Source organism: Erythrolamprus reginae, chromosome 13, assembly GCF_031021105.1.
Source record: "Erythrolamprus reginae isolate rEryReg1 chromosome 13, rEryReg1.hap1, whole genome shotgun sequence".
Taxonomy (NCBI): domain Eukaryota; kingdom Metazoa; phylum Chordata; class Lepidosauria; order Squamata; family Dipsadidae; genus Erythrolamprus; species Erythrolamprus reginae.
Window position 1 is genome coordinate 10,965,122 of NC_091962.1, and position 27,403 is coordinate 10,992,524.

At 46.4% G+C, this 27,403-nt stretch overlaps 2 protein-coding genes and 1 long non-coding RNA gene across 3 annotated transcripts in view; 2 read left to right on the top strand and 1 right to left on the bottom strand.

Moving 5' to 3' along the window:
• The window catches only part of GATAD2B (GATA zinc finger domain containing 2B), a 45,813-nt gene extending 44,325 nt beyond the window's left edge, over positions 1–1,488 (top strand). Inside the window, 1 exon segment of the mRNA XM_070766740.1 lies at positions 1,263–1,488. Within this exon segment, the coding sequence (XP_070622841.1) occupies positions 1,263–1,396 (134 nt within the window). The 3' untranslated portion in view covers positions 1,397–1,488.
• A 3,688-nt stretch (positions 1,489–5,176) lies between these two features.
• On the top strand, positions 5,177–7,224 carry LOC139175577 (uncharacterized). Its single transcript, XR_011560531.1, has 3 exons — positions 5,177–5,586; positions 5,672–6,444; positions 6,489–7,224. It is a non-coding gene; the product is annotated as an uncharacterized lncRNA (long non-coding RNA).
• A 3,685-nt stretch (positions 7,225–10,909) lies between these two features.
• Positions 10,910–25,766, bottom strand: SLC27A3 (solute carrier family 27 member 3). Its single transcript, XM_070766391.1, has 10 exons — positions 25,195–25,766; positions 24,283–24,492; positions 22,481–22,639; positions 22,074–22,198; positions 20,660–20,854; positions 17,331–17,424; positions 16,049–16,247; positions 13,727–13,824; positions 13,019–13,149; positions 10,910–12,532 (listed from the first exon to the last, which is right to left on the bottom strand). Exons 1-10 carry the CDS (start codon positions 25,673–25,675, stop codon positions 12,356–12,358), a joined length of 1,869 nt encoding a protein of 622 aa, XP_070622492.1. The 5' UTR covers positions 25,676–25,766; the 3' UTR covers positions 10,910–12,355.
• Positions 25,767–27,403: the final 1,637 nt, after the last annotated feature.

Here is a 27,403-nt window from a genome sequence, read left to right on the forward strand (position 1 = left end):
CACAAATCAGGGTTTGTCAAACAGAAGTCTCAAGTTTTTGTAAACAGTGAAATTTCACTTGTACAGTGCTAATTTTCTCTCTCTAGGGGGCACTTAAAAGAAACTAATAGTGTCCTCCCCTAGAGAACAACAAATCCAAAGATGGTGGAATTGGTTGTAGTTGAAATATCCTGCCCCACTCCTTCCAGGAAGCTGTTTCCTCTTCGTCTCTGTTACTACAATAGAATAGAATAGAATAGAATAGGTGCAACTCTTAATGATTGTCATAGAGGTCAAATAAGCAATAAAGAAACAAAATGTATTGATTTGATTTGATTTGATTTGTATGCCACCCCTCTCCGAAGACTCGGGGCGGCCAACAACAATATAAAAAGACAATGTAAACAAATCTAATATTAAAAATAATCTAAAAAACCCCCAATTTAAATAACCACTCATACATACAAGCATACCATGCATAAATTCTATAAGCCTAGGGGGAAGGGAAATTTCAATTCCCCCATGCCTGACAACAGAGGTGGGTTTTAAGGAGCTTGCGAAAGGCAAGGAGGGTGGGGGCAACTCTGATATCTGGGGGGAGCTGGTTCCAGAGGGCCGGGGCCGCCACAGAGAAGGCTCGTCTCCTGGGTCCCGCCAAACGACATTGCTTAGTCGACGGGACCCGGAGAAGGCCAACTCTGTTTATATTTTTTTATATTTATAAAAATCTTAGGATACAAGCAACAAGTTACAGTCATACGGTCCTAAGTGGGAGGAAAAGGATGATAGGAATGATGAGAAAAAAAACTAGTAGAAATAGAAGTGCAGACTTAGTAAAAAGTTTGACAGCGTTGAGGGAATTATTTGTTTAGCAGAGTGATGGCGTTCGGGGAAAAAACTCTTCTTGTGTCGAGTTGTCTTGGTGTGCAGTACTACTTTCATGTCCGGAAGTTCTGATTAACATTTGGCCCTAAATATTTGAAGGCAAGGAAGGGATGAACCCAGTCGGTTCTTTGCCATGGGGGACGGCCACACCTGTTCACTTGAACCTCCAGCTGCAGGCATAGGCTAGCCCCCAGTTCTTGACACTTCCACCCTCGTGGAACACTGCTCGGTTTATAGACCGATGGTCTTGCCTTAACCGCCATTTTTGCAAGTCTTCCTTGGTTTTTCTCTCACTTCCGGGAAAGGCCAATTCCTGAGATGGTTAGGTTTTCTTTTCACCTTGGAAATTTGCAAAAACGAAAAAAAACGGACTTGCCTTTTTTCCCTCCCCTCTCCAGGAGTCAACATCGCGTACCTGAACGCCGGGATGGGTGGCCACAAAGGTTCCAGCTTGGCGGACCGGCAGCGGGAATATCTCCTTGATATGATCCCTCCACGCTCAATATCGCAATCCATCAGCGGGCAAAAATAACACCAGCCCCGTCCCCCCCCCCTTCCTCCCCGTGACTCCCTATCAGCGCCCCCTTCCCCTCGTCCGTCGCATGCAGTGCCTGTACTGGTGCCTACTACGGAGGGACAGACACGCCCCCCCCCCCTGAAAACATTTGGGGGGAAAAAGGAAGAAAAAACAAAGCAAAAATGAAGACGAGAAACTTTCGCGCAACCCCGCCCTCTTCGCAACCCATCTCGCTGGCACCCCCTTTGCCCCACGCCACCCGCTCTGGATTTTATTTTGGGGCGGTGAGAGCCCTCAAGCCCTTCCCATGCCCCCCCCACTTCCCGCTCAAAGTCAGAACGCATCAGCTCGGACATCTTTCGTGCCCATGTGTTTTTCACGCTTGTTTTTACGCGCTTACCTCTCCTCCCCCCCCCTTTTGTTCGGCTTTTAACCTCTGTAATTGCAACCTGTAGAATTTTTAACGGCTGCTTTTTTTTCTCGTTTTTGTTTCATACTTTCCTTTTGCCTTCCCCCCCCCCCTTCTTCCGCGGGAGGGAGAAAAGCAGACCACCTGGAGAGAACGGGGGGGTTCCGGGAGTCTCAGAACGGCTTTTTCCATTCTGGATTAAAAGGAAGGGATAAGTGAAGGGGGGTTATATTGGTTGCCTCTCTCCTGAGCTGAAGCCAACCCCGGTTTGGGGGTACAAAACATCGACAAGAAGGCTGTTTCTGGAGGTGGGAAGACCACCAAAAGTAGAAAAGCAGAGGGGTTGTTTGTTTCTTTAAAAATCGTCCGTTCTAGGAAGATGAAACTTCTGCCTGCCGGAGATTTGTGGGACTCTCTCGTACAACAAAAGAGACCTAAGTCTCCCTTCTGCTGATCCAGGCAGGGATCTCTGGAGCTTTGGATCTGTCCCGTTCCGTTGTCCCTTCGACCAGAGGCAGAGAGTCCCATCCCGCTCGCCGGTTCCCCTGCCCGTTGTATTCACAATTCTGCTTTTGTCTTGGTTCTTTTTCTTCTCGACGTCGCCCGCTCTGGAAGTTGATATATTCGCAGAGACCAGAACCGCCTCCCGCTCTCGGGGCCCAACCTTCTCCCTACTTGGTCCAAAGTATTATTCCCCCCCCCAATCATCAGGTCACCTTTTCGCCCCCCCCTCCAAACGCCAAGCACTTACGAATCCACGGGAAGGTGGAGGCGGCAGGAACCTTTGCGCGGACGCACCGAAGAAGAACGCCGAGACCTGGATTTTTTTGCCCCCGGCGCTCCTTCAAATCGTCGGGACGAGTCGAAAAAAGCAGGCGCCTCCCGCCATCTTGAACCTCAAGAGCCCCGACACACCCTGCCCCTTCCCCCCCGCCCCCCTAATTGTGCAATTCTCTGCAAAGCCAACTTTTGCAATGCGGCAGCCTTAGAGGCTTCGGCGATGGTTCTGTTTTGTTTTACTTCTCTTGCTCTTTCAAACGTGGGATTTTAAGCCCTCCCCCATCCTTCTCCGGCTCGCCTTAGGCGCCCCCCTCCCACCGGTCTTTAATATTCCTTCCCCTTGGTCATCCCGGTTGTGGCTCAGACTACGTGGGTCATGTAGGCTAAGATTTTGGGTTTCAGTTTGGTTTGGATATTGTGCTGATCTTTCCTTCCTTCCTTCCTTCCTTTTCTGTCCCTTCCTCCCTTCCTCCATCTATTCCTTCCTTCCTTCCTTCCTGTCTATTCCTTCCATCCTTCTCTGTTCTTTTCCTTCCTTCCTTCCTGTCTATTCCTTCCATCCTTCCCTGTTCTTTCCCACTTTTCCTTCTTTCCTTCCTTCCTTCCTGTCTATTCCTTCCATCCTTCCCTGTTCTTTCCCACTTTTCCTTCCTTCCTTCCTTCCTTCCTTCCTTCCTGTCTGTCTATTCCTTCCATCCTTCCCTGTTCCCACTTTTCCTTCCTTCCCTCCCTATTCCTTCCTCTCTTTTAATCTCCCCCCTCCCCTTTTCGGTGATGTAGGAAACGTGCAATAATTTTTGAAAAAAAAAAAATTCCAAAAAAGCACCTGTTTGAATTTCTGTCGAGAAATTAGCCAAAATAGATGGGGACTTTTTATTATCCAGAGAAAAAAAAACAATTTTCCTGGCAGGATCTTAAACCGAACCCTGCCCACCCATCTCTCTCTCTCTCTCTCTCTTTCTTTTGAGCACTCTTCCGAAATTTGGTTTTAATTTTTATTCTTCTTCCATAAACCGAAGCTCTTTCCTATTCCTCTCTCTCCCTCCCTCCCCCTTTCTCTTTCTATTTTTTTGGGGGGGAGGGGTGTAATATAGAAAAATACCTTTTTTAATTTCAAAGATTAATATGCTGGCTTCCGTTTCTTTTTTTTGAGGGTGGGTGGGGGGAGATTACTGTTTAGTTGTAGCTGGTTTGTGTATCATGCTGAGCTTTCAATTTGTTTCCCTTGTTTATATTTTATTTTGTACGTTAACGGTTCCGTCGGGGGGGGGGGGGAAAATGGGGAGGGGGAAAAGGCTTTGCTGCCCCCCCCCTTAATTTTCCTTCCCCTCGCCATATCCTTCGCGCCTCCCCTCCATGAAAAAAAAAATTCTCTTTGCTTAACAGTAACTTTGCTGCCCTGGAAAGAAAGAAAAATAATACCCCGTTATAAAGAAGGACTTCTTTGTTGTATATAAGCTATTTCTTGAAGGAGGAAAGATTAAAAAGAAAAAAAACCAGAGAAAAGAAATGGGAAAAAAAAAAAGGAAGAAAGAAATTGGGGAGGGGGAGAGGGGAGGGAGGAAACACAAAAAAACAAGTTGTACATTGTATAGAGAAAAAAAATCAAAAACCGCAAAAAAGAAACAGCTTAGCCATTGGATATTGTGACGTTTGTCGATGTCCTTTCGTAGTGTGAAACTCTTTTTGTGTATGACATTAAAATGGTCCAAAAAAAAAAAAAGAGTGGTTTCCGGTGGGAAAAGGGGGTGCTGGAGGAGGCTGGGCACCTCCCATCCACCCCGGGCGCCCCCTTTTCTTCTCCCCCTCCCCCAAAAATAGCTGAAATGTATTTGGTGGCTCTTAGGTGCCTTTTCATCTTGTACCCCTGGACAGCCGCTCCCCCAACCCCACCCAAAACCAGCCTGGGCTCTGCCGCTCTTAAGCTCACACAAGAATTTTTTCCCCCAGTTTTTTTTTGCGGGGGTGTCCTTGGGGCAGGGGCGAGCACAACCTAGCCGCCCAAAGTCCTTTAGGAGTGGGCGGCATACAAATTTAATACATTAATTAATGAATAAAACCTACCAGAACAACAATGGATCTGAACAATTCCGCTGTAAATTTGCACTGTTTTTTTTTTTTTTTAAAGATGCTTTCGTTTTGGGACATGGCTGATGGGTTTTTGACATTGGCTAAACCATCCCTTGTCCATCGTAGCCCAACCAATCGCCCTCTTTCAGATGCAGAGGTGTTTCCGCCTCTTTTGTCTGAGTTTTTCTCTTGGTACAGTGTTTCTCGACTTTGGCCACTTGTCAAAAGGGTCGACTTCCAACTCCGAGAATTCTGGAAGATGGGAGTCCACCCGTCTTTAAACCGGTTGGGGAATTCTGGGAGTTGAAGTCCACCCATAAAGAGATTGAGGAATTCTTAAGAGTTGAAGTCCACCCATCTTAAAGAGATTGAGGAGTTCTGGGAATTGAAGTCCACCCGTAAAGAGATTGAGGAATTCTTAAGAGTTGAAGTCCACCCATCTTAAAAGAGATTGAGGAGTTCTGGGAATTGAAGTCCACCCATAAAGAGATTGAGGAATTCTTAAGAGTTGAAGTCCACCCATTTTAAAAGAGATTGAGGAGTTCTGGGAGTTGAAGTCCACCCATAAAGAGATTGAGGAATTCTTAAGAGTTGAAGTCCACCCATCTTAAAGAGATTGAGGAGTTCTGGGAATTGAAGTCCACCCATAAAGAGATTGAGGAATTCTTAAGAGTTGAAGTCCACCCATTTTAAAAGAGATTGAGGAGTTCTGGGAATTGAAGTCCACCCATAAAGAGATTGAGGAATTCTTAAGAGTTGAAGTCCACCCATCTTAAAGAGATTGAGGAGTTCTGGGAATTGAAGTCCACCCATAAAGAGATTGAGGAATTCTTAAGAGTTGAAGTCCACCCATCTTAAAATAAATTGAGGAGTTCTGGGAATTGAAGTCCACCCATAAAGAGATTGAGGAATTCTTAAGAGTTGAAGTCCACCCATCTTAAAAGAGGTTGAGTAATTCTTAAGAGTTGAAGTCCACCCATCTTAAAGAGATTGAAGAATTCTGGGAGTTGAAGTCCACCCATCTTAAAGAGATTGAGGAATTCTGGGAGTTGAAGTCCGCCCATCTTAAAGAGATTGAGGAATTCTTAAGAGTTGAAGTTCACCCATCTTAAGGAGATTGAGGAATTCTTGAGAGTTGAATTCCACCCATCTTAAAAGAGGTTGAGGAATTCTGGGACTTGAAGTCCACACATAAAGAGATTGAGGAATTCTTAAGAGTTGAAGTCCACCCATCTTAAAAGAGATTGAGGAATTCTGGGAGTTGAAGTCCACCCATCTTAAAGAGATTGAGGAATTCTTAAGAGTTGAAGTCCACCCATCTTAAAAGAGGTTGAGGAATTCTTAAGAGTTAAAGTCCACCCATCTTAAAAGAGGTTGAGTAATTCTTAAGAGTTGAAGTCCACCCATCTTAAAAGACATTGAGGAATTCTGGGAGTTGAAGTCCACACATAAAGAGATTGAGTAATTCTTAAGAGTTGAAGTCCACCCATCTTAAAAGAGGTTGAGTAATTCTTAAGAGTTGAAGTCCACCCATCTTAAAAGAGATTGAGGGATTCTGGGAGTTGAAGTCCACCCATCTTAAAGAGATTGAGGAATTCTTAAGAGTTGAAGTCCACCCATCTTAAAAGAGGTTGAGTAATTCTTAAGAGTTGAAGTCCACCCATCTTAAAAGAGGTTGAGTAATTCTTAAGAGTTGAAGTCCACCCATCTTAAAAGAGATTGAAGAATTCTGGGAGTTGAAGTCCACCCATCTTAAAGAGATTGAGGAATTCTTAAGAGTTGAAGTCCACCCATCTTAAAAGAGGTTGAGGAATTCTTAAGAGTTGAAGTCCACCCATCTTAAAAGAGATTGAGGAATTCTGGGAGTTGAAGTCCACCTATCTTAAAGAGATTGAGGAATTCTGGGAGTTGAATTCCACCCATCTTAAAAGAGGTTGAATAATTCTAGGAGTTGAAGTCCACCCATCTCAAAAGCAGCCAAGGTTAAGAAACACTCCATTAACATCCAACTTTGAAGGTCCTAAGGAAGCTACCAACTTGGAGATACGTTTGACTGTGCATGGAACTTTGGCCCACGGCTGGCAACCCCTATTTTCGTCTTCTCTTGGTTTCAACCACTGGCCTCTTTCTGTTCCAGAAGCCGGATTTATTTCCGAGGGGGGGGGTAGTTTGAAACAAAGCCCCCTCACACACACACAAGTTCACATCTCCAGCTTAACAAGAGAGCCACTTGGCATAAGGGATCAAAATCATGACGTGAAAATGTTGGGGTGAGGGAAGAGGAAACCAGTCCTTTTGCACCATTTTAAGAGGGGGGGGTTTAATTTCATTTTTAATTTTGATTTTTTTGGGCCTTGTGTTTTTTGGATCCGGTTTTAAAAAGAAAAAGGCGATGAAAAGAGGATTAAACAAAAAAGGGGGGAAAAGTTGTTTTAAATATTGCCAATTGATTATGCAGTGACCTGATTAAAATAATAATAATAATAATAATAATAAGCTAATTTTTGGAGAAAGGATTAAAAAAAACTTTGTAATATTTATCACTTGCAAGCTATGTTTAATAAAGAAAGGAATGGTTTATACATTTCGATGTGGCTGCGCTGGTGGTTTGGCACTTTGGCGGTGGGAATAAATTTTTCTACCTTTTCAGCTTTTGTAAATCTACGAGGCTTAAAAACGTTCATTTACTGACCGTTCAAAGTTACGACGGCATTGGAAAAAAATGGCCGCATGAATTTTGGTCACTTTGGCGGCTGACTGAACCTTTACTAATCTTAGCAACTTCAGTGATTTACTTAACAACGGGTGAGGAGGATCGTAAAAGGGATCCAAACTCATTTGAACCGTCTAATTCGGGCTCAATTGAGGTAAGTGGAGAACTTCCTACATTTGAACGTTGGAAGAATATATGGGAGATCCAGGGGAAATGAGGGAACCCCCAAAATGGGCATTTTAGAGAAACAACTCACAGAATTGTTTAAAAAAAAACAAACACATTTTCTTCCACATCCCTCCCCAAAGTTGAGTTAGAAACATAGCATGGATCTATGTTTATCCCAGGCATGTTTCAATTCAGTGACTGTGGATTTACCAACCACGTCTGCTGGAAGTTTGTTCCAAGGATCTACTACTCTTTCAGTAAAACAATATTTTCTCACGTTGCTTTTGATCTTTCCCCCAACTAACTTCAGATTGTGTCCCCTTGTTCTTTTGTTCACTTTTCTTTTAAAAACACTTCCCTCCTGGACCTTATTTAACTCTTTAATATATTTAAATGTTTCAATCATGTCCCCCCTTTTCCTTCTGTCCTCCAGACTATACAGATGGAGTACATGAAGTCTTTCCTGATACCTTTTATGCTAAAGACCTTCCACCATTCTTGTAGCCCGTCTTTGGACCCGTTCAATTTTGTCAATATCTTTTTGTAGGTGAGGTCTCCAGAACTGGACACAGTATTATTCCAAATGGGGTCTCACCAGCGCTCTATATAAGGGGATCACAATCTCCCTCTTCCTGCTTGTTATACCTCTAGCTATGCAGCCAAGCATCCTACTTGCTTTTCCTACCGCCCGACCACACTGCTCATCCATTTTGAGACTGTCAGAAATCACTACCCCTAAATCCTTCTCTTCTGAGGTTTTTGCCAACACAGAACTGCCAATACAATACTCAGATTGAGGATTCCTTTTCCCCAAGTGCATTATTTTACATTTGGAAACATTAAACTGCAGTTTCCATTGCTTTGACCATTTATCTAGTAAAGCTAAATCATTTACCATATTACAGACCCCTCCAGGAATATCAACCCTATTGCACACAGTTAAATAATCGGCTTGGATCGCTAGAGAGAGAAAAAATTAAACCCTTTTTTCCCCCCAGTCCCCAAAAAAACCCAGGCACCTAAGAAACTTTTTCCTTGTTTTGAATTTTTGAATTTTTATTTTCAATGCATTCGAGAAAGTTTTCCCAGGCACTGAAACTTTTAAGGGTTCGGTAACCTTCAGTGGCTAAGTGGGATGATTTTTCCCGCGAGAGCCCCCCCCCCAAAAAAAAAATAAATAAAAAGGAGAAAGAAGACCCTCGGCATCTCAAATTAGGGACCAGCTTTAAAATTCGGAGAAAAATATTTAAAGAAGTCCAACCCGCCTTCAAGGACCAAGCCATTTCCTCAAATTTTACTTTCCTGTCTTTTTTTCTTTCCAAATACTTTTTTAAAAAAGATGTACAGTGGTACCTCATGATACAAACTTAATTGGTTCCAGGAGGAGGTTCATAAGGTGAAAAGTTCGTTAAGACGAAACAATGTTTCCCATAGGAATCAATGTAAAAGCAAATAATGCGTGCAAATCCTTCAGGAAAATCCCAAACTTTAGAAGGGAGGCGAACAGAGGGCAGGGAGGAGCAGCTAAAGGGGGCGGGTGGAAGAAGCAAGGCTAGGCTAAAGGGTGAGTGGGAAGGAAGAAAGGCAAGGGGGGCGCCCCTCCCTTTTCTTTCTTCAAAAGACACCCTTTCAGTGCCTCTGCAAGCACGCTGTTCTCTGCAAAGTCTTTCCCCCTCCAAGCTGCCCCTCCCTTTTCTTTCTTCAAAAGACACCCTTTCAGTGCCTCTGCAAGCACGCTGTTCTCTGCAAAGTCTTTCCCCCTCCAAGCTGCCCCTCCCTTTTCTTTCTTCAAAAGACACCCAGTGCCTCTGCAAGCACGCTGTTCTCCTACTTTTGTTAATGCAAAATCTTTCCTACTCCAAACAGCCCCTCCCTTTTCTTTCTTCAAAAAAGGGGGGGAAAAGAAACCCCTTCATCCCAGCAGCAGCGGCTTGGGTTCGTAAGGTGAAAATAGTTCGGAAGAAGAGGCAAAAAAATCTTAAACACCGGGTTCGTATCTTGAAAATTTCGTTAGAAGAGGCATTCGTAAGATGAGGTACCACTGTATATATTTTACCCCAATTTGGGCCACTTTGTTCAGCCACTGTGGATTTCCAAACCCTTAAAATAATTTTGAGGTTGGTACCAATACATATATTTTTGGTTTCCCTTTCTTCTCCAAGAAGGGTATCGATGGACACCCAATTTGGATAGATGCTCGTTTCTCCCAGCTGGAATTGGAACAATTTTCTTTGCTGCTTTCAATAGCTCTTCTATTCTTCATCCTTTTTTAAAATTATTATTGCCCGAAATTCCTCTCGGGCACTTGTCCTTTGTTTTTTTCCAAAAATTTCTCCCATTATTATTATTTTTTTAAGTCTTCCAAGAAGACTCTGGCAGGGTCCTTTTAAAGCTTGCGTCCTCATTCCACATACATACATTTAATTTTCAAAAGCCATTTTTAGGTTCGAAAGCATTTGCTTGTCTCGTTGGTACCAGCCGTTTTAATTCAAGGGCAGGGGGTCCACCTTCCAAGCCTCCCACCCACTCCACTTTCAACCCCGAGTTAAAATATTTAAAAAGATGGGGATCTGAGATTAAAAATTCAAGATTCGTTTATTTTCTTAAAGCTTTGCAGTCAACACTTCTGCACCGTCGGTGGGGAGTGAAAAAATAAGTCCCAGTGATTGTGAGTTACAACAATTTCCTTACAAGGTACAGTGGTACCTCTACTTACGAACTTAATTCGTTCCGTGACCAGGTTCTTAAGTAGAAAAGTTTGTAAGAAGAATCAATTTTTCCCATAGGAATCAATGTAAAAGCAAATAATGCGGGGAAAACAAAGGAGATTCCTAGAGAGGGCCCACGGAGGCTTCTGCCTGCCTTTTCCGGCCCTGTTTCCTCCTGGGAGAGTCCTAGAGAGGCCCCACGGAGGCTTCTGCCTGCCTTTTCCGGCCCTGTTTCCTCCCGGAAGATTCCTAGAGAGGCCCCACGGAGGCTTCTCCCCCACCCTTCCCGGCCCTGTTTCCTCCCAGGATATTCCTAGGGAGAAGGGGGGGCGGTAAAGTAGGACTATCGGGCAGTAGCCCAGCCAGGTGTCTTGCCATCCTCAAAGATTGAAATGCAAAAGTGGCTTTATTTTAATGCTGTAACATCTGGCCGAGCTTGGAAAAGACACACGAGAGAATTCTTTTGGGTTGTTTGAATCTTGAGGTGGGTTTAAATGTTAAAAAAAACATTTTATTTGTTGTATTGACTAACTTCATCCATCCATCTTTATTATCTATCATCTATTTTCTATCAATCATATATCTATCCTATCAATCTATCTATCTATCTATCTACACACACACACATACACAAAACAAGCGAGGTGAAAGAATGAAACAAACAGAATTTCCCAAGCAGGTTGATTTGACCATTTAATAGTAAAATGCACTTAGGTGAATAGTGTTACTTGAAATGGACACCCTTAAAAGATACTTCAATTCCCAGAATTCCCCAACTGACCCCTTCTCACCCTCAAGAACAAGAGCCAAGCCTGTCAAAACAATTTTTTTATTCAATCAAAACACCCTAAAATAAAATACTATATATATATTTTAAAAAACAACTTTGAAAAAAGACACGGCGGACCCATCCCAATTCACCCCACGCGAGCGATCACAGTGAACAGCTCTGGATTAATTAATCCGGCCTGACCAGCAAGATTGCAAGGGGGGGGGGGTATTTGTGGTTGCATAACCAGCCTTGTGAGGTAGGCCACCGATTGCTTGGCTTGGGTGAAGGGAGAAAAACGGGGATTGCTTTAGTATCCAAGGTGCAAAAAAATTTGCTACTTCCGTCAGCCCTTTCTGACGTTTTGCATAGCTACTAAGGGTAAATAAACCATGGTTTAACAAATCTACACCCCGAGTTAAGACAGTTGATTAAATATAAAATCATGACACACATCCCTAAACAAAAAAAGCAAAAACGAAAAATACCCCATTAGCTTATGACTCCGATCTGAACCTCGGTTTTCCCCATCTTTAAAATGGGTCTTATCTCAGCGCCAACAATTTCTGACTACACAACATATATAAATCCCAAAAAGTTAGTTTCCCCCCCCCCCAAGCCTCCAGAGGGTGTCTGTGTCCTGGGTTGAAGAGGGGGTGGTCAACAGGGGTCAAATGTAAACAGAAAATGTTTACATTTTAAAGGCCTCGTAGAAAAGAAAAATTAGAAAAAATTGGAGAATCCAGCCCCAAATCATTACAAAGAAGTTGCGTTACAAGGAAGAGACGGGGTTGTGTGTGTGAAATGGAGGTAGAGGATTCGGGACGGGAATAGAGGCAGACCTCGAGATATGACCGGACATTTAGCACCGAAACTTACCACGCGAGCTTACGATACAGTTTTCAAAGTTACGACCGCTTTCCCCCCTTTAAAACCATCGGCGGACTCCCAATTTGCCTTTTCTTTAAAAAAAAAAACAGGTTTAAATTCCGGTTTCTGCCCCCCTAAACACCCCTTTGTGGACAAGGGCTCACTTAATGAGGACCAAGTTCGTTTAATAACAGAAGCAGCCCTGAAAAATGTCATCAAAATAAGTTCCATTATGGAAGGGAAGAGAGCCTTTGACTAAACAGGCGCTGTACGACGGAAATTGAATATATGCGATTCGTACATCGTCCCATCTCAGCAAACAGCCTCAATTCCGTTACGGTTGTAAGTCGAAGACTACTTGGAATGCACCACGGAAAAGGGTGGCGATTTGGGCACAACTAAGCCGTCCCCCACCACACCACACTGCCCAGGATTTCGTGGTGCCACCGAGTCTTTTTTTTTCCCCACAGCACTTGGACCGTTTCTGTCACAGGCGTAGCTCTCCCGCCACAATCTTCGTCCAGACATCTGGAGTGAGGGGGACGTAGGTCCTCGTGGTAATGTCCAGCACGAAAAGCGGATCGGAGATCCGGGCAGGGTCGAATCCTTCCTCCACGAGGCGGAAACGTTTCTGCTTGAAAGTTTCCGTCATTTCCAGCTGGTCCTGAGGGAAAAAGTCGGGAGAAAACTCATGAACCTGTTGGTTAGGCCGAAGCCATCATTTGAGTTGGAGACTTTGGCCTGCACTGCTTTATGCTTTAGAACAGTGATGGCGAACCCTTTTGGGCTCCGGCTTTTTTTGGCTTAAGCCTGGGCATGCGTGCCCACACCCATAATGCAATGCCTTCCCCCTCACACATGCGCACAACCTCCCTCCCCCACTGTCCCCTTCGCGCAGGTGCACAGGCCTCACTGAAGCGTCTGGACTTCCAGTAGGCCCATTGGACCATATTTCGCTCTCTTCAAGGATAGAAGGTTTTAGGAGAGCAAAAACAGCTGAAAAGGAGGCCGAAAATCAGCTGTCCAGCACGCTCATGCACCCTGGAACTGTTGTAGGTCGATGCCTCGCGTGCCGTCAGGTATGACTCCGCGTGTCCTCCCTCGCAGGGCCGTTGTGAAACCAGAGAGGGGACTCGAACCCAAGACTTACCTGGAGACGCAGGAAGCGAGGCCAGGCATATGGAGGAAGCAGCTCGGCCACCTGATGGTAGATTTCAGGGCCATCAAAGTTTGCGTCTGGCTGTAGCACCAAGGTAGCCATCCCAGCTCGGCCGTCATGGCCTGGAAGAGGACATGGGTAAGTCCTTGGCTTACAACCATTAGTCTGGCAACTTAGGATCAGAGCATGTTAATATAAGACAACTGGCAGTTGGAACAGAGTTCTTTTCAGGTGGGGAGGGGGAGTAGAACGTCTAACCTCCTTAGCACCAGAGCATGTTAATATAAGACAACTGGCAGTTGGAACAGAGTTCTTTTCAGGAGAGGAGGGGGAGTAGAATGTCTAACCTCCTTAGCACCAGAGCATGTTAATTTAAGACAACTGGCAGTTGGAACGGAGTTCTTTTCAGGAGGGGAGCGCGAGTAGAACGTCTAATTCCTTAGCATCGTAGTATGTTAATAATAATAACTAATGATCGGATTGTCATTTTGAAAAATCCTTTCATCTAGAAGCCAAGTTTCAAGTTTGTAGGTAAGGCAACACTGGGATAATGAATAGTTAGCCGCTGCTGCCATGCAAACATTTTCCATCCAAGAATGCAAAAAATCGAGTTTGCAGAACTGCACCCGTTAGGCAAAGTATGGGACCAAAGGTTGGAGATATTTCACACACACACACCCCGATTTTCCTAACTCTTACCTGGGACGTTAACGCCATAAACCGTGACTTCTTGCAAACTCTCTAACGCACTCAAAGTTTCCCCAACTTCTGTTGTGGCCACATTTTCGCCTTTCCAACTACGGGGAGAAAAAAAATCAAAACAAAAAAAAATGGTGGGAAATAAGAGAATAATTTTTTTCCCCCTTTGCAAAGCCAGGAGGGAAGAATCTGCAAAGTTTAAAAACAAAAAACTAATCTCGACTCAGTGTTTTGGGACGACTGGAACTATTTTTAAGTTTTTCCTCGCATTTTGTTTGTTGGCTACACAAAGCCATCTGGTGTGGATTTAAATTTTTTAAAAAGAGCAAGTTTGGGGCACGGTCTTTTTTTTTTTTAAGCAACGAAATTCTTCCTTGGGGCTATTAAAAAAAATAATATATATAACAAATAAATATATGTATGTAATGAAAGAAAATATGAGCCATCTTGCAGAGAGTCTGAATCATCCAAATTGCACGGAAACTGCTTTGGTCGCGCTGATGGATGATCTCTGGCGGGCCCGGGACAGGGGTTTATCCTCTGTCCTGGTGCTTCTTGACCTCTCAGCGGCTTTCGATACCATCGACCATGGTATCCTTCTGCGCCGGCTGGAGGGGTTGGGAGTGGGAGGCACTGTCCTTCAGTGGTTCTCCTCCTACCTCTCTGGTCGGTCGCAGTCGGTGTTAGTGGGGGGTCAGAGGTCGACCTCTAGGTTACTCCCTTGTGGGGTGCCTCAGGGGTCGGTCCTCTCCTCCCTACTATTTAATATCTACATGAAACCGCTGGGTGAGATCATCCAAGGGCATGGGGTGAGGTATCATCAGTATGCAGATGATACCCAGCTCTACATCTCCACCCCTTGTCCAGTCAGCGAAGCAGTGGAAGTGATGTGCCGGTGCCTGGAGGCTGTTGGGGTCTGGATGGGTGTCAACAGACTCAAGCTCAACCCGGATAAGACGGAGTGGCTGTGGGTTTTGCCTCCCAAGGACAATTCCATCTGTCCGTCCATCACCCTGGCAGGGGGAGTCACTAACCCCCTCAGAGAGGATTCGCAACTTGGGTGTCCTCCTCGATCCACAGCTCACATTAGAGAAACATCTTTCAGCTGTGGCGAGGGGGGCGTTTGCCCAGGTTCGCCTGGTGCACCAGTTGCGGCCCTATTTGGACCGGGAGTCACTGCTCACAGTCACTCATGCCCTCATCACCTCGAGGCTCGACTACTGTAATGCTCTCTACATGGGGCTACCTTTGAAAAGTGTTCGGAAACTTCAGATCGTGCAGAATGCAGCTGCGAGAGCTATCATGGGCTTTCCTAAATATGCCCATGTCACACCAACACTCCGCAGTCTGCATTGGTTGCCGATCAGTTTCCAGTCACAATTCAAAGTGTTGGTTATGACCTATAAAGCCCTTCATGGCACTGGACCAGAATATCTCCGGGACCGCCTTCTGCCGCACGAATCCCAGTGACTGGTTAGGTCCCACAGAGTGGGGCTTCTCCGGGTCCCGTCAACTAAACAATGTCGTTTGGCGGGACCCAGGGGAAGAGACTTGTCTGTGGCGGCCCCGACCCTTTGGAACCAACTCCCCCCAGATATCAGAGTTGCCCCCACCCTACTAGCCTTTCGTAAGCTCCTTAAAACCCACCTCTGTCGTCAGGCATGGGGGAATTGACATGTTCCCTCCCCCTAGGCTTATAAAATGTATGCATGGTACGCTAGTGTGTATGATTGGTTTTAATTTGTGGTGTTTTTTAAATTAACTTAAATATTAGATTTGTTTTACATTGTATTGTTATTGCTGTGAGCCGCCCCGAGTCTGCGGAGAGGGGCGGCATACAAATCTGATTAAACTTAAACTTAAACTTGCAATTCAGTAGATCAGTTCCAATACACGTAAGTTCTGGATTTTCAACTGTTCGTTTAATGACCGTTCAAAGTTACGATGGACCTTTAAAAAGTGACTCGGGACCATTTTCCACCCTTACAATCCCTGGGGTCATGTGGTCAATATCCAGCCACTTGGCAACTTGTAGTTAGCCAAGTCCAATGGTGGTAACCCAACCGCAGGGATTGATTTAGCAACGGTGGCAACGAAGGTCTTAAAATGGGGCAAAACTCAAGGGATAAATTTTGGACTCAACCGTGGTTGGAAGTCAAGGGTTACCAACCGGGGTCGTAAATCAAGGACTACCCGTGAAAATTTGCACCTCCACCCTAACTGTAATTGCTCCAAGGTGTTCCTACACCTTCATCCCCACTGAGTAGCTGCCCAGCCTGGGGCACCCAACACACAGGATTCGCACTCGGAAAGCAAGCCTACCGGTAGGTGTCTCCCGTACGGTCCCAAAAACTGATAAACCCTCCGGCGTCTTCCACCATCAAGTCCCCGGAGTTAAAATAAACATCCCCGTCGGCAAATACGCCGCGTAGCATCTTCGCCTCGGTCAGCTCGCGCCCGCCGGCGTATCCGAGGAAAGGGTTACGGGACGTCACCGGAGAGATCAGAAGTCCCGGCTCCCCTAGAGGAGGAAAAACAACCACAGAGAGAGTCCTCAAATTACGGCTCCAATGCGGCGCACACAGATCAGCAAAACAGCATTGGAGCCGTTGCACCAAAATTGCATCATCGTCAGTCCAATTTTGCTGCAACGGCTCCGATATTGTGTTGGCCGGTCTATTTTTTTATATTTTTTTTGTAATTTTTTGCAATTTTTTTGGGCTCTCTGAGCATAGGCAGAAGTAAAACACCTCTGTTCTGTTCCCAATTGTGGCCGTTGAGCTGAGGGCCGCTTATAACTTCGCTGGAAAACAAGGCAACTGTTGTGGTTAGCTCTGGCCCAGCTCCTGCCCCAAGGACTGTGGATGTGGGGGAGACATCCACATGCTGCAGGCCTTTTTTGCCCCCGGTGGAATCTGCTGATGAAGGCTCCTCTGACCAAGAAGACATGAGTGACAGGGAGAAGGAGAGTGGGGCAGACAGCTCAGAAGGAGATCAATTATCTAGCTCCTCCTTGGATTCAGAACAAGAGTTAATGATACAGCCACGCATACGGAGAGCGACGCATAGGCAGAAACAACTGAGAGATTATTATCAAAGAAATTGAGGCCACCTGTGGTTGGGTGGGGCTGTGGTCATTAGTGAGGCTGCTATAAATAGCAGCCTGTGGGTTTGGCCATTGTGGAGGATTATCTGATCCTTGTGTTTCGTGACTGCTTTACTGACTTTGACCTTTTGTGTGCTGATTTTCCCCCGCTTTGAAACTAAACCAGGGCAAAGTGTGTTTCACTTTGTGAAAGAAGAAGGACTGTGAATTGCCTCACAGCTGCAAACTAAGTATCACAGAACTGATAAAGGACTTGTACCAATTACCAGTTTGTTTGGAGACGAGTGCTCTTTGCTATACCAAAAGAGGGCTTGGTTTAAGTGAATTTTCATTATAAAGAACATTGTTTTGAATTTTCAAACGTGTGTCTGTCTGAAATTGTATCTGTGAATTTTTGGGAGGATTCTACCAGAGAGCCCGACAGAACAGCAACGTGGGTCAAAAAAGGAGATGGAAGATGCCTCCCCCCACCCCGTCCTTAAATGCTCCCCCGTTCACCTATATCCACACGCTGGCATCGGCCGGTGTTCTTGTCTCTTAGCGGACCGCCTTGGACAGCGTCGAAACGAACCAACTCGAACGGACTGAAGCACTAAAGGGCAAAAGAATTGACAATGCCATTTTAAAAAGGATTTTTTTCGATCATGTCCCCCTTTTCCTTCTGTCCTCCAGACTATACAGATTGAGTTCATGAAGTCTTTCTTGATATGTTTTATGCTTAAGACCTTCCACCATTCTTGTAGCCCGTCTTTGGACCTGTTCCATTTGATCAATCTCTTTTTGTAGGTGAGGTCTCCAGAACTAGACACAGTATTATTCCAAATGGGGTCTCACCAGTGCTCCATACAGCGGGGTCACAATCTCCCTCTTCCTACTTGTTATACCTCTAGCTATGCAGCCAAGCATTCAACTCGCTTTTCCTACTGCCCGACCACACTGCTCACCCACTTTGAGACTGTCAGAAATCACTACCTCTCAATCCTTCTCTTCTGAAGTTTTTACTAACACAGAACTGCCAATGCAATACTCAGATTGAGGATTCCTTTTCCCCAAGTGCATTATTTTACATTTGAAAACATTAAACTGCAATTTCCATTGCTTTGACCATTTATCTAGTAAAGCTAAATCATTTACCATATTACAGACGCCTCCAGGAATATCAACCCTACATCGGCAAATAGGCAAACCTTCCCTACCAAACCTTCCCCTATGTCACTCACAAACATATTAAAAAGAATAGGACCCAGAACAGACCCTTGTGGCACACCGCTTGTAACCTGTCTCTGCTCAGAATACTCGCCATTAACAACTCTCTGATGTCTACGCTTCAGCCATCAGAGAGTTATTGTTAATGGCGAGTATTTAATCCAGTTAACCCTCTTTTACAACCATTTTTACTTCGGGGTTGCAAGCGATCTTCGGTGAACGATCAAAATATGGGTCCTAAATCAGCTATAGGTACCTGAACACACTTGTAAGTGGATCACAAGCTTCCTAACAGACAGGGAGCAGCAGGTGAAGCTAGGAAAAATCACATCAGATACATGTACAATTAGCACAGGTGCCCCCCAAGGCTGTGTACTCTCACCACTTCTCTTCTCTCTATACACTAATGACTGCATCTCAAACGATCCATCTGTTAAACTACTGAAGTTTGCAGATGATACAACAGTGATCGGACTCATTCGAGACAATGATGAATCCGCATACAGACGGGAAGTTGAACAACTATCCTTGTGGTGTGACCAGAACAATCTAGAACTAAACACCCCCAAAGCCGTAGAAATGGTGGTAGACTTTAGGAGGAACCCTTCCACCCTTCCACCTCTCCCAATACTAGACAACACAGTATTGACAGTAGAGACCTTCAAATTTCTAGGTTCTATCCTATCTCAAGACCTAAAATGGTCACTTAACATCAAAAACGCGATCAAAAAAGCACAACAAAGAATGTTCTTTCTGCGCCAACTCAGGAAGCTCAAACTGCCCAAGGAGCTGCTGATCCAGTTCTACAGAGGAATCCTTGATTCTGTCATCTGCACCTCCATCACTGTCTGGTTTGGTTCTGCAACCCAACAGGACCGACACAGACTTCAGAGGATAATCAGAACTGCAGAAAAAACAATTGCTGCCAACCTGCCCTCCATTGAGGACCTGTAGACTGCACGAGTCAAAAAGAGAGCGGGGAAAATATTTACTGACCCCTGGCATCCTGGACACAAACTGTTTTAACTCCTATCCTCAAAATGTCGCTACAGAGCACTGCACACCAAGACAACTAGACACAAGAACAGTTTTTTTCCGAACGCCATCACTCTACTAAACAAATAATTCCCTCAACACTGTCAGACCTTTTACTAAACCTGTACTTCTATTCTACTAGTTTTTCTCATCATTCCTATCATCCTTTTCCTCCCACTTAGGACTGTATGACTGTAACTTGTTGCTTGCATCCTAAGATTTTTATTAATATTGATGCTTATTTGACCTCTATGACAGTCATTAAGTGTTATGCCACTGATTCTTGACAAATGTATATTTTTCTTTTATGTACCCTGAGAGCATATGCACCAAGACAAATTCCTTGTGTGTCCAATCACACTTGGCCAATAAAATTCTATTCTATTCTATTCATAATGAAGGGCTGTGCTAATGTAGCTATTGAAAAAACAAAAGAGTGAGTATCTTTGCTTCAGCCCAGTTTGGAGATATTATTTACAAACCTTGGGGATTTTTGGACAATTGTTATTGGCCTTGAAGATAACTCAGACTCTTTGGCAGTAAACAGACATTCTTTTGCCATAATTGCGGCTCTCGGTCAACTTGTTAAGGAAATATACACTGCTCAAAAAAAATAAAGGGAACACTTAAACAACACAAAATAACTCAGAGTAGACCAGATTACCTCCGGGACCGCCTTCTGCCGCATGAATCCCAGCGACCGGTTAGGTCCCACAGAGTTGGCCTTCTCCGGTTCCCGTCGACTAAGCAATGTCGTTTGGCGGGACCCAGGAGAAGAGCCTTCTCTGTGGCGGCCCCGACCCTCTGGAACCAGCTCCCCCCAGATATCAGAGTTGCCCCCACCCTCCTTGCCTTTCGCAAGCTCCTTAAAACCCACCTCTGTCGTCAGGCATGGGGGAATTGAAATTTCCCTTCCCCCTAGGCTTATAGAATTTATACATGGTATGCTTGTATGTATGATTGGTTCTTTAAATTGGGGTTTTTTAGATTGTTTTTAATATTAGATTTGTTTACATTGTCTTTTTATATTGTTGTTAGCCGCCCCGAGTCTTCGGAGAGGGGTGGCATACAAATCTAATAAATAATAATAATAATAATAATAATAATAATAATAATAATAATAATAATAAATCAAACTTCTGTGAAATCAAACTGTCCACCTAGGAAGCAACACTGATTGACAATCAATTTCACCTGCTGTTGTGCACATTCAACTTTGTACAGAACAAAGTATTCCATGAGAATATGTCACTCATTCAGATCTTTGAGTTTTCCTTTTATTTATTTTTTTGAGCAGTGTATTTTGGTGTTTCTGAAACTCTGTGTCTTTTACTTTAACCTTAATCACTGCTCAGCTGTCATGCCAGGCAGAACAGGTAGAAGCAGACAGTTTTTCTCTCTCTTGGCACATTGAGAATGTATCTGCTGTTTATAACTCTGTACTGGCAACAGGAAAGGCAATAGGCCAGTAAAACACTCAGCTCCATTCAGTTGCCTCCAGACTCCACCCCACAGGGGGTTAAAAGGAGATGAACCTGCCTGAACCTGCTAAACATCCTTTTTCCAGGAACATCGCGGATGCCCACCTTATAAATCCAGGAGCTGCGCCCCACGGCCCCGACGGTGCCAGTGTAGTTGAAGAGGGTGACGTTCCCTTCGGTCATGCCGTACGTCTCCACCACTTTGACGTTTCCGAATCGGCGGAGGAATTCGCGCCACACGTCCGGCCGCATCCCGCTGCCGACGGCCATGCGCAAGGAGTGCTCCCGATCGGCCGGACTCTACGGGGAAGGAGAAAGAAGACGGTAAGACCAAAACAGGCGCCCGGCTTCTTTGGAAGTTGATGACGGCTAGCAAAGAGGGACAATCTCCACCGGGGAAATTATCCCGTTTTGAGAAATCAGAGAGGGCCTTTTGTGGTCGGCAAGTGTTGGCGGGAATTGTTCCAGCTCTGGTTGCCAGTGGATCGGGAGTAGGCAAGGGTTTCCCGTCGCTATGGGTGTGATTGTGTGCGCAGTTCCATGTGGCTGATGCCTGCGCGCCCGTGCGAGATTTGGCTTCTGCAGATGCACAGGAAACCAAATCTCGCACGAGGATACTCGTTTGTGTGAGATTTTGCCGGGGTTTTTTGCTTCATGGAAGCAAAGAAATGCTGAAAATCGGGGAAATTTTTCATGCGCGAGCATCCTCCTGCAAGACCTGGCTTCCTGTGCATGTGTAGAAGCCAAATCTCGCGCGGGGGCGCCCGGGACACAGCTGCGTGTGCATCCCAATTTTTCCTACTGGAACGCCATCACCCACCGTCCACTTAGGAACCTAATACTGATCAGGGGGGGATTATAAGGGAGGGGGACAATGCTGAGGAGATTGCTTCTCTCTCCACCCAGCACGATGCAGGACAAAGTTGTGTGCAACGGTGTGTTTTAATTTGTGTGTGTGTTAAAAAAGGAGACATGATAGCAGTGTTCTAGTATCTAAGGGGCTGCCCCAAAGAAGGCGGAGTCAAACTATTCTCCAAAGCACTTGAGGGTAGAACAGGAAGCCATGGTTTAGGAGAGAAGCAACTTAGAACTAAGGAGAGATTTCCTGACAATCAGAACCATTAATCAGTGGAACTACCTGCCTCCAGAAGTTGTGATTGCTCCAACACTGGAAGTTTTTAAGATGCTGGATAACCATCTGTCTGAAGTAGTGTAGGGTTTCCTGTCTCCAAGGTCCCTTCCAACATTATTATTATTATTATTATTATTATTATTATTATTATTATTAATTTGGGAAGTTACTAAGGCAGAAACCTGACTGGTAGCTGAGCGAACGAGGAAAAAGTGAATCAGAATTACAATGAATGAATGAATCAATCAATCAATGGGTAATATTCACTTTTATTCAAATATTCAAACTGTAATAAATAGAGCTAGGAAAATAGCAGACACCCCAGCAGTAATACCAGTGTTGGCCACCGGAGGGAGACATACAGCCCCCTCTTTTTATTGCACTTACCTGTGGCTGGTTAACCAGGTAACGGCAAAGCTCCCCAATATATTGGAAGATGGTCACCCCGTGAGTCCGACAGTCCGGCCAAAACTGGCTGGCTGAGAATTTTTTCTTCAGCACACAGGTGGCTCCTGGCAAGAAACGGCAAGCTTTGTTGTTGTTTTTTTCCCCTTCCCCCTTTTCCCCAAGAATGATGCTGAGCCAAGTTTCTAGTCCTCGTGGCAACTTAGAAAGCCCTCTTTTCAATTCTTCCCCATTCAGCCGCCCAAGGAGGTTCACCCCGCTTAAACTCTTTTTAAGCGGTATTGACTGTGGCCTTTGCGACGGGAAAGGGGGTGGGATGCAACGCAGAGCCTCCACAGCCAAGAGCAACCTACCCCGAATTCTGGAGGGGGAGAAAGAGCCAAACCTACCCAGCCCAAAGGTGCCCAGGATGCCCAGAAGGCTGCCAGACATGTGGTACAAGGGGAGGGTCAGGTAGATGACGTCGGAGCTGCGGGCCCCCACCAGCTTGTAAAATCCCAGGCAGAGGATAGTCTTCAAGTGGCTGACCCGGGCAGCCTTGGGGAGGCCTGGAGAGATGGAAGGAAGGAAGGAAATGGAAAGAGGGAGGGAGGGACAAGGGAAGGGGAAAGGAAAGGGAAAGAGAAGAAAGGAAAGAGAAAGGAAGGAAGGAAAGAAAAAGGAAAGGCAGAAGGGGAAGGGAGAGAAATAGAGGGGGGAGGAAGGAAAAGGAAGGGAAGGGGAAAGAAAGAAGGAAAGAGAAATAAAAGGAAAGGAGAAGAAACATAGAAGGAGAAAGAGAAAGAAAGGAAAGGGAAAGATAAGAAAGGAAAGAGAAAGGAAGGAAAGAAAAAGGAAAGGCAGAAGGGGAAGGGAGAGAAATAGAGGGGGGAGGAAGGAGAAGGAAGGGGAAAGAAAGAAGGAAAGAGAAATGAAAAGGAAAGGAGAAGAAACATAGACGGAGAAAGAGAAAGAAAGGAAAGGGAAAGATAAGAAAGGAAAGAGAAAGGAAGGAAAGAAAAAGGAAAGGCAGAAGGGGAAGGGAGAGAAATAGAGGGGGGAGGAAGGAGAAGGAAGGGGAAAGAAAGAAGGAAAGAGAAATAAAAGGAAAGGAGAAGAAACGTAGAAGGAGAAAGAGAAAGAAAGGAAACAGAAAGAGAAGAAAGGAAAGAGAAAGGAAAGAAAAAGAAAGGAAAGGCAGAAGGGGAAGGGAGAGAAATAGAGGGGGGAGGAAGGAAAAGGAAGGGAAGGGGAAAGAAAGAAGGAAAGAGAAATAAAAGGAAAGGAGAAGAAACATAAAAGGAGAAAGAGAAAGAAAGGAAAGAGAAAGAGATGAAAGGAAAGAGAAATGAAAAGGAAAGGAGAAGAAACATAGACGGAGAAAGAGAAAGAAAGGAAAGGGAAAGATAAGAAAGGAAAGAGAAAGGAAGGAAAGAAAAAGGAAAGGCAGAAGGGGAAGGGAGAGAAATAGAGGGGGGAGGAAGGAGAAGGAAGGGGAAAGAAAGAAGGAAAGAGAAATAAAAGGAAAGGAGAAGAAACATAGAAGGAGAAAGAGAAAGAAAGGAAAGAGAAAGAGAGGAAAGGAAAGAGAAAGGAAAGAAAAAGAAAGGAAAGGCAGAAGGGGAAGGGAGAGAAATAGAGGGGGGAGGAAGGAAAAGGAAGGGAAGGGGAAAGAAAGAAGGAAAGAGAAATAAAAGGAAAGGAGAAGAAACATAAAAGGAGAAAGAGAAAGAAAGGAAAGAGAAAGAGATGAAAGGAAAGAGAAAGGAAAGGCAGAAGGGAAAGGGAGAGAAATAGAGGGGGAAGGAAGGGAAGGGAAGGAGTAAGAGAAAAAGGAGAAGAAAAGAAAAAGAGGAGGAGGGGAAGAAGAAGAAGAGGAAGAATGGGAAGAAATGAAAAAGAAAGGGAAGGAGAACAAAGGTAGAAGAGAAGGAAAGTGAAAGAAAGGAAAAGGAAAAGGGGAAGAAGGCATCAGATTAAAAAACAAACAAACACGGATGGCTACATTTTGTTGGCGATTATCTGAATTCAATGCACAACTTTGTCTTCAACCAACACAACAATCCAAGGCAACATAGTGGCCATGATTGTCCTTATAGATGCTACTTCCTGCTGCATTCCTGACCCCAGATGCCCCCCCCCTCAACAGACTCCCTTCCTCCCACCCCCAAGAAACCTCTGCCCCACCCCCCCTGCTTGCCCTCCCCCACACCTGTGGTGCCAGAGGTGAAGATGTACAGGCAGGTGTCCATCAGGTGTCGTGGAGTAGAGAGCTCGTAAGGGAGGGGCTCTTCGGAGGCCTCCTCCAGGAGATCCTCCAGGCTGATGACGCCCGGTGGATAGGGCCCCTTGCCCATCACCCAGACCTCAATGCCCATCTCCTTCAGGCTGGGGAGGATGGGCTCCACGGCTCCGAAGAGCTCTGCAAAAGAGAGGGGAGATTTGAGGGTTCGGATCCCGCCGCAACTTTGGGTGCCTCTTGTTCTCCTGAGCCTGGTCTACTTGGCAGGGCTGTTGTGCAAGAGGGAGGGGGGAGAGAAAGAGTGGGAAAGGGAAGACACAAAGGTTGGGGTGGCTCAGCTCCATCATCCCAGGCCTCTTGCCCTCTCTCCTCCTCTCCCCTCACCTATGTCAGCCTGGGGACCCATGCAGGATTCCTGTCCCTAGCCCCATCATCCCCTGCCTCCTTCCCTCGGCCAAGTGAGGGAGGAGTGGCCTGGGCCTATAATCCTGAGCTCCATCATCCCCTGCCTCCTCTCCTGAAAGCCTCCTGTGGATGGGGGAGCTCCCAGCCTATCCTCCCCTGCTACTTTATGTGTCCCCAGTCCATCACCCACTGCCTCCCCTGCTCAGGGGCACGGGTGGGAGGGACTCCCCGGCCTCTAAGGCCCAGTTAGACTCCCCAGCCCATGCTCCCCTGCTCAGGGTGACGGGTGGGAGGGTCTCCCCGGCCCATCTTCCCTTGCTTAGGGTCCCGCGTGGGATTGGGAGGGATGCTCCGGCCTTTAATCTGCAGCCCATCATCCTAGTCCCTCGGACTCCCCAGCCCATGCTCCCCTGCTCAGGGTCACGGGGGGGAGGAACTCGGCGGCCCATCCTCCCCTGCCGGCGGAGTGTGTCTCACCGTGGGTGGCCAGGAGCGCGCGGGCTTGGCAGGCGCGCAGGCAGTGGCGCAGGGCTTCGGGGCGCAGCGCGGTGCCCAGGAAGGCGGGCCGGGCGCCCAGCTTGGCCAAGCCGATCCAGGCCCAGACGAAGAAGGGCTCGTTGCCGGCCAGCAGCGCCACCGTCCGGCCCCGCAGCCCCGCCGCCCGCAGCGCCTGGCCCACCCGGTTGCTCTCGCCCTCCGCCCGCGCGTAGCTGAAGCTCCGGCCCTGGAAGCGCAGGAAGGGCCGCCCGGAGCCCCCCGCCGACGCCGCCAGCCGCCCCCACTGCTGTGCCACGCTGCCCCAGCGCCAGCCCCCCAGCGCCAGCCCCGCGCCCAGCCCCAGCGCCCGCCCCACGAAGGCCGCGTCCGCCCACGCGTGGGAGCCCCGCACGCCCGCCACCACCAGCCCCAGTATCCCCAGCAGCAGCAGCGCCACCACCAGCAGCAGCGTCCCCGCCATGGCTGCACGGGATCCACCGCAGGGACCCCCGCGTGGGGAGGAAGCCCCTCCGTGGGCTCAGCCGCTGCGAGGAACGCTCGACCGCCCGCCGGAGGGAGGATGGGTCTGCGTGAGCGCAAAGGGGCCGGGTATGATTGTGTGTGCGTGTAAAAGGGGAGGGCGTGTAACGAGAGAGTGGGGTCGTCCCACGCGCAACAGCCCCTCCCTCTTAGGAAGCTCGCCACGCCAACTTTCCCGAACTTTTCCCGAGTTTTCCTAAGCCGAAGCACAGAGAATAAGAGAGAAGGAAAGAGGGAGAGAATGAGAGACAGAAGGAAAGAATCGGAGGAAGAGAAGGAGGCAGGAGGGGAAAGAGGGAGAAAAAAGAGAAGGAGGGAAGAGGAAAGGAGAAAGGGAAAGATAGAATGAAAGAGAGGGAGGAGGGGAGAAAGAGAGAATGGAGAAAGAATGTGAAAAGAGGGAGAAAGGCAGAGAGAAAGAAAGATTCAGGAAGAGAAAGAAGGCAGGAGGGACAAGAAAGGGAAACTGAAAGGGAGGAAGGGAAGAGAGGAGATTGAAAGAAAGAGGGAGGGAGGGAGGAAGAGGGAGTGAAAGAGAGATAAGGAAAGAACCAGAGGAAGAGAAGGAGGCAGGAGGGGAACGAAACAGAAGGGAAGATGAAAGGAGAAAGATAGAATGAGAGAGGAAGGAGGGGAGAGAGAGAGAGAATAAAGAGAAAGAATGAAAGAATGTGAAAACGGACAGAATGAGAGACGAAGAGAAGGAAAAAATCAGAGGAAGAGAAAAAAGGCAGGAGGGAAGAGAAAGGGAGGGAAGGGATAGTGAAAGAAGGAGGGAGGAAAAAAGAAAAGAGAGAAAGAATGTGAAAAGAGGGGAGGGAGAAAGAGGGACAGAACAAGAGAGAAGGAAAGAACCAGAGGAAGAGAAAAGGGAGAGAGAAAGAGGGAGGGGAGGGGAGAGACAGAATGAAAGAAAAAGAGAGAGGGAAGAGTGGAGAGAGAGAGACTAGAGAAAGAAGAACAAGGTGGGCAGAGAGGAAGAAAAGGAAAGAGGGAGGGAAGGAATGATAAGAAGAGAGAATGTGAGGGGGGGGAAACTTGGCACCCCATCCAAAATCCCCCCCCCACTCAGAAAGCCAGAGGCTCAATTGCCCCCCAACCCGTATCCAACAAGAACCCTCCCTGACCCACTTCAGCCCAGGAGTCACACAAGCCATGGTTTGTTTTGGCTGATCAATGCCCCCCCCTTACAAACTCAATGGGCATCTCCCAGCCCCCCCCCCCAAAATAGACAAAAACAAAGGACAGTTGTCGCTTCCCTATTGGTGGACACACGTGATTTCTCTCTGTTAGCCTTTAACCCCTTCAGTCCTGCTTTTTAAACCGTGGCCAAAAAACCCACAACAGGCCTGGAATTAATCCTGGTTTCCTGGCTTAAACTTTCCCCTAATTTTTGCAACCAGCCGCTGATGAAATTCCAAATTCCGGGATCTTTTCCTCCACCCCGCAGAGCCTGGCACGACACCCTGTGAATTACACAATATGTGGAAACACACCAACACACACAACATGGAGAAAGAGTTGGCAACAAAAGCTAAAGTTATTGGTGTTTTTTTTTTGCCCTCCGGCTGCAGAAATAACTGGAAAACCAGAACAAGAAACCCTCCTTTTTGTTCCGAAGCCTGAAAAAAACCACCAGGCAACTTTTTAAAAATAAAAATAAATTCAG

What these genes read in the sequence shown, in the direction of transcription:
- SLC27A3 (XM_070766391.1), bottom strand. Translation starts at nt 25,675, where the DNA reads ATGGCGGGGACGCTGCTGCTGGTGGTGGCGCTGCTGCTGCTGGGGATA. An exon ending in CGCGCTCCTGGCCACCCACG is followed by an intron (nt 24,493 to 25,194) that starts GTGAGACACACT and finishes TCTCTTTTGCAG; the next exon opens with AGCTCTTCGGAGCCGTGGAG. An exon ending in CGTACGGGAGACACCTACCG is followed by an intron (nt 13,825 to 16,048) that starts GTAGGCTTGCTT and finishes TTCTCCCCGTAG; the next exon opens with TTGGAAAGGCGAAAATGTGG.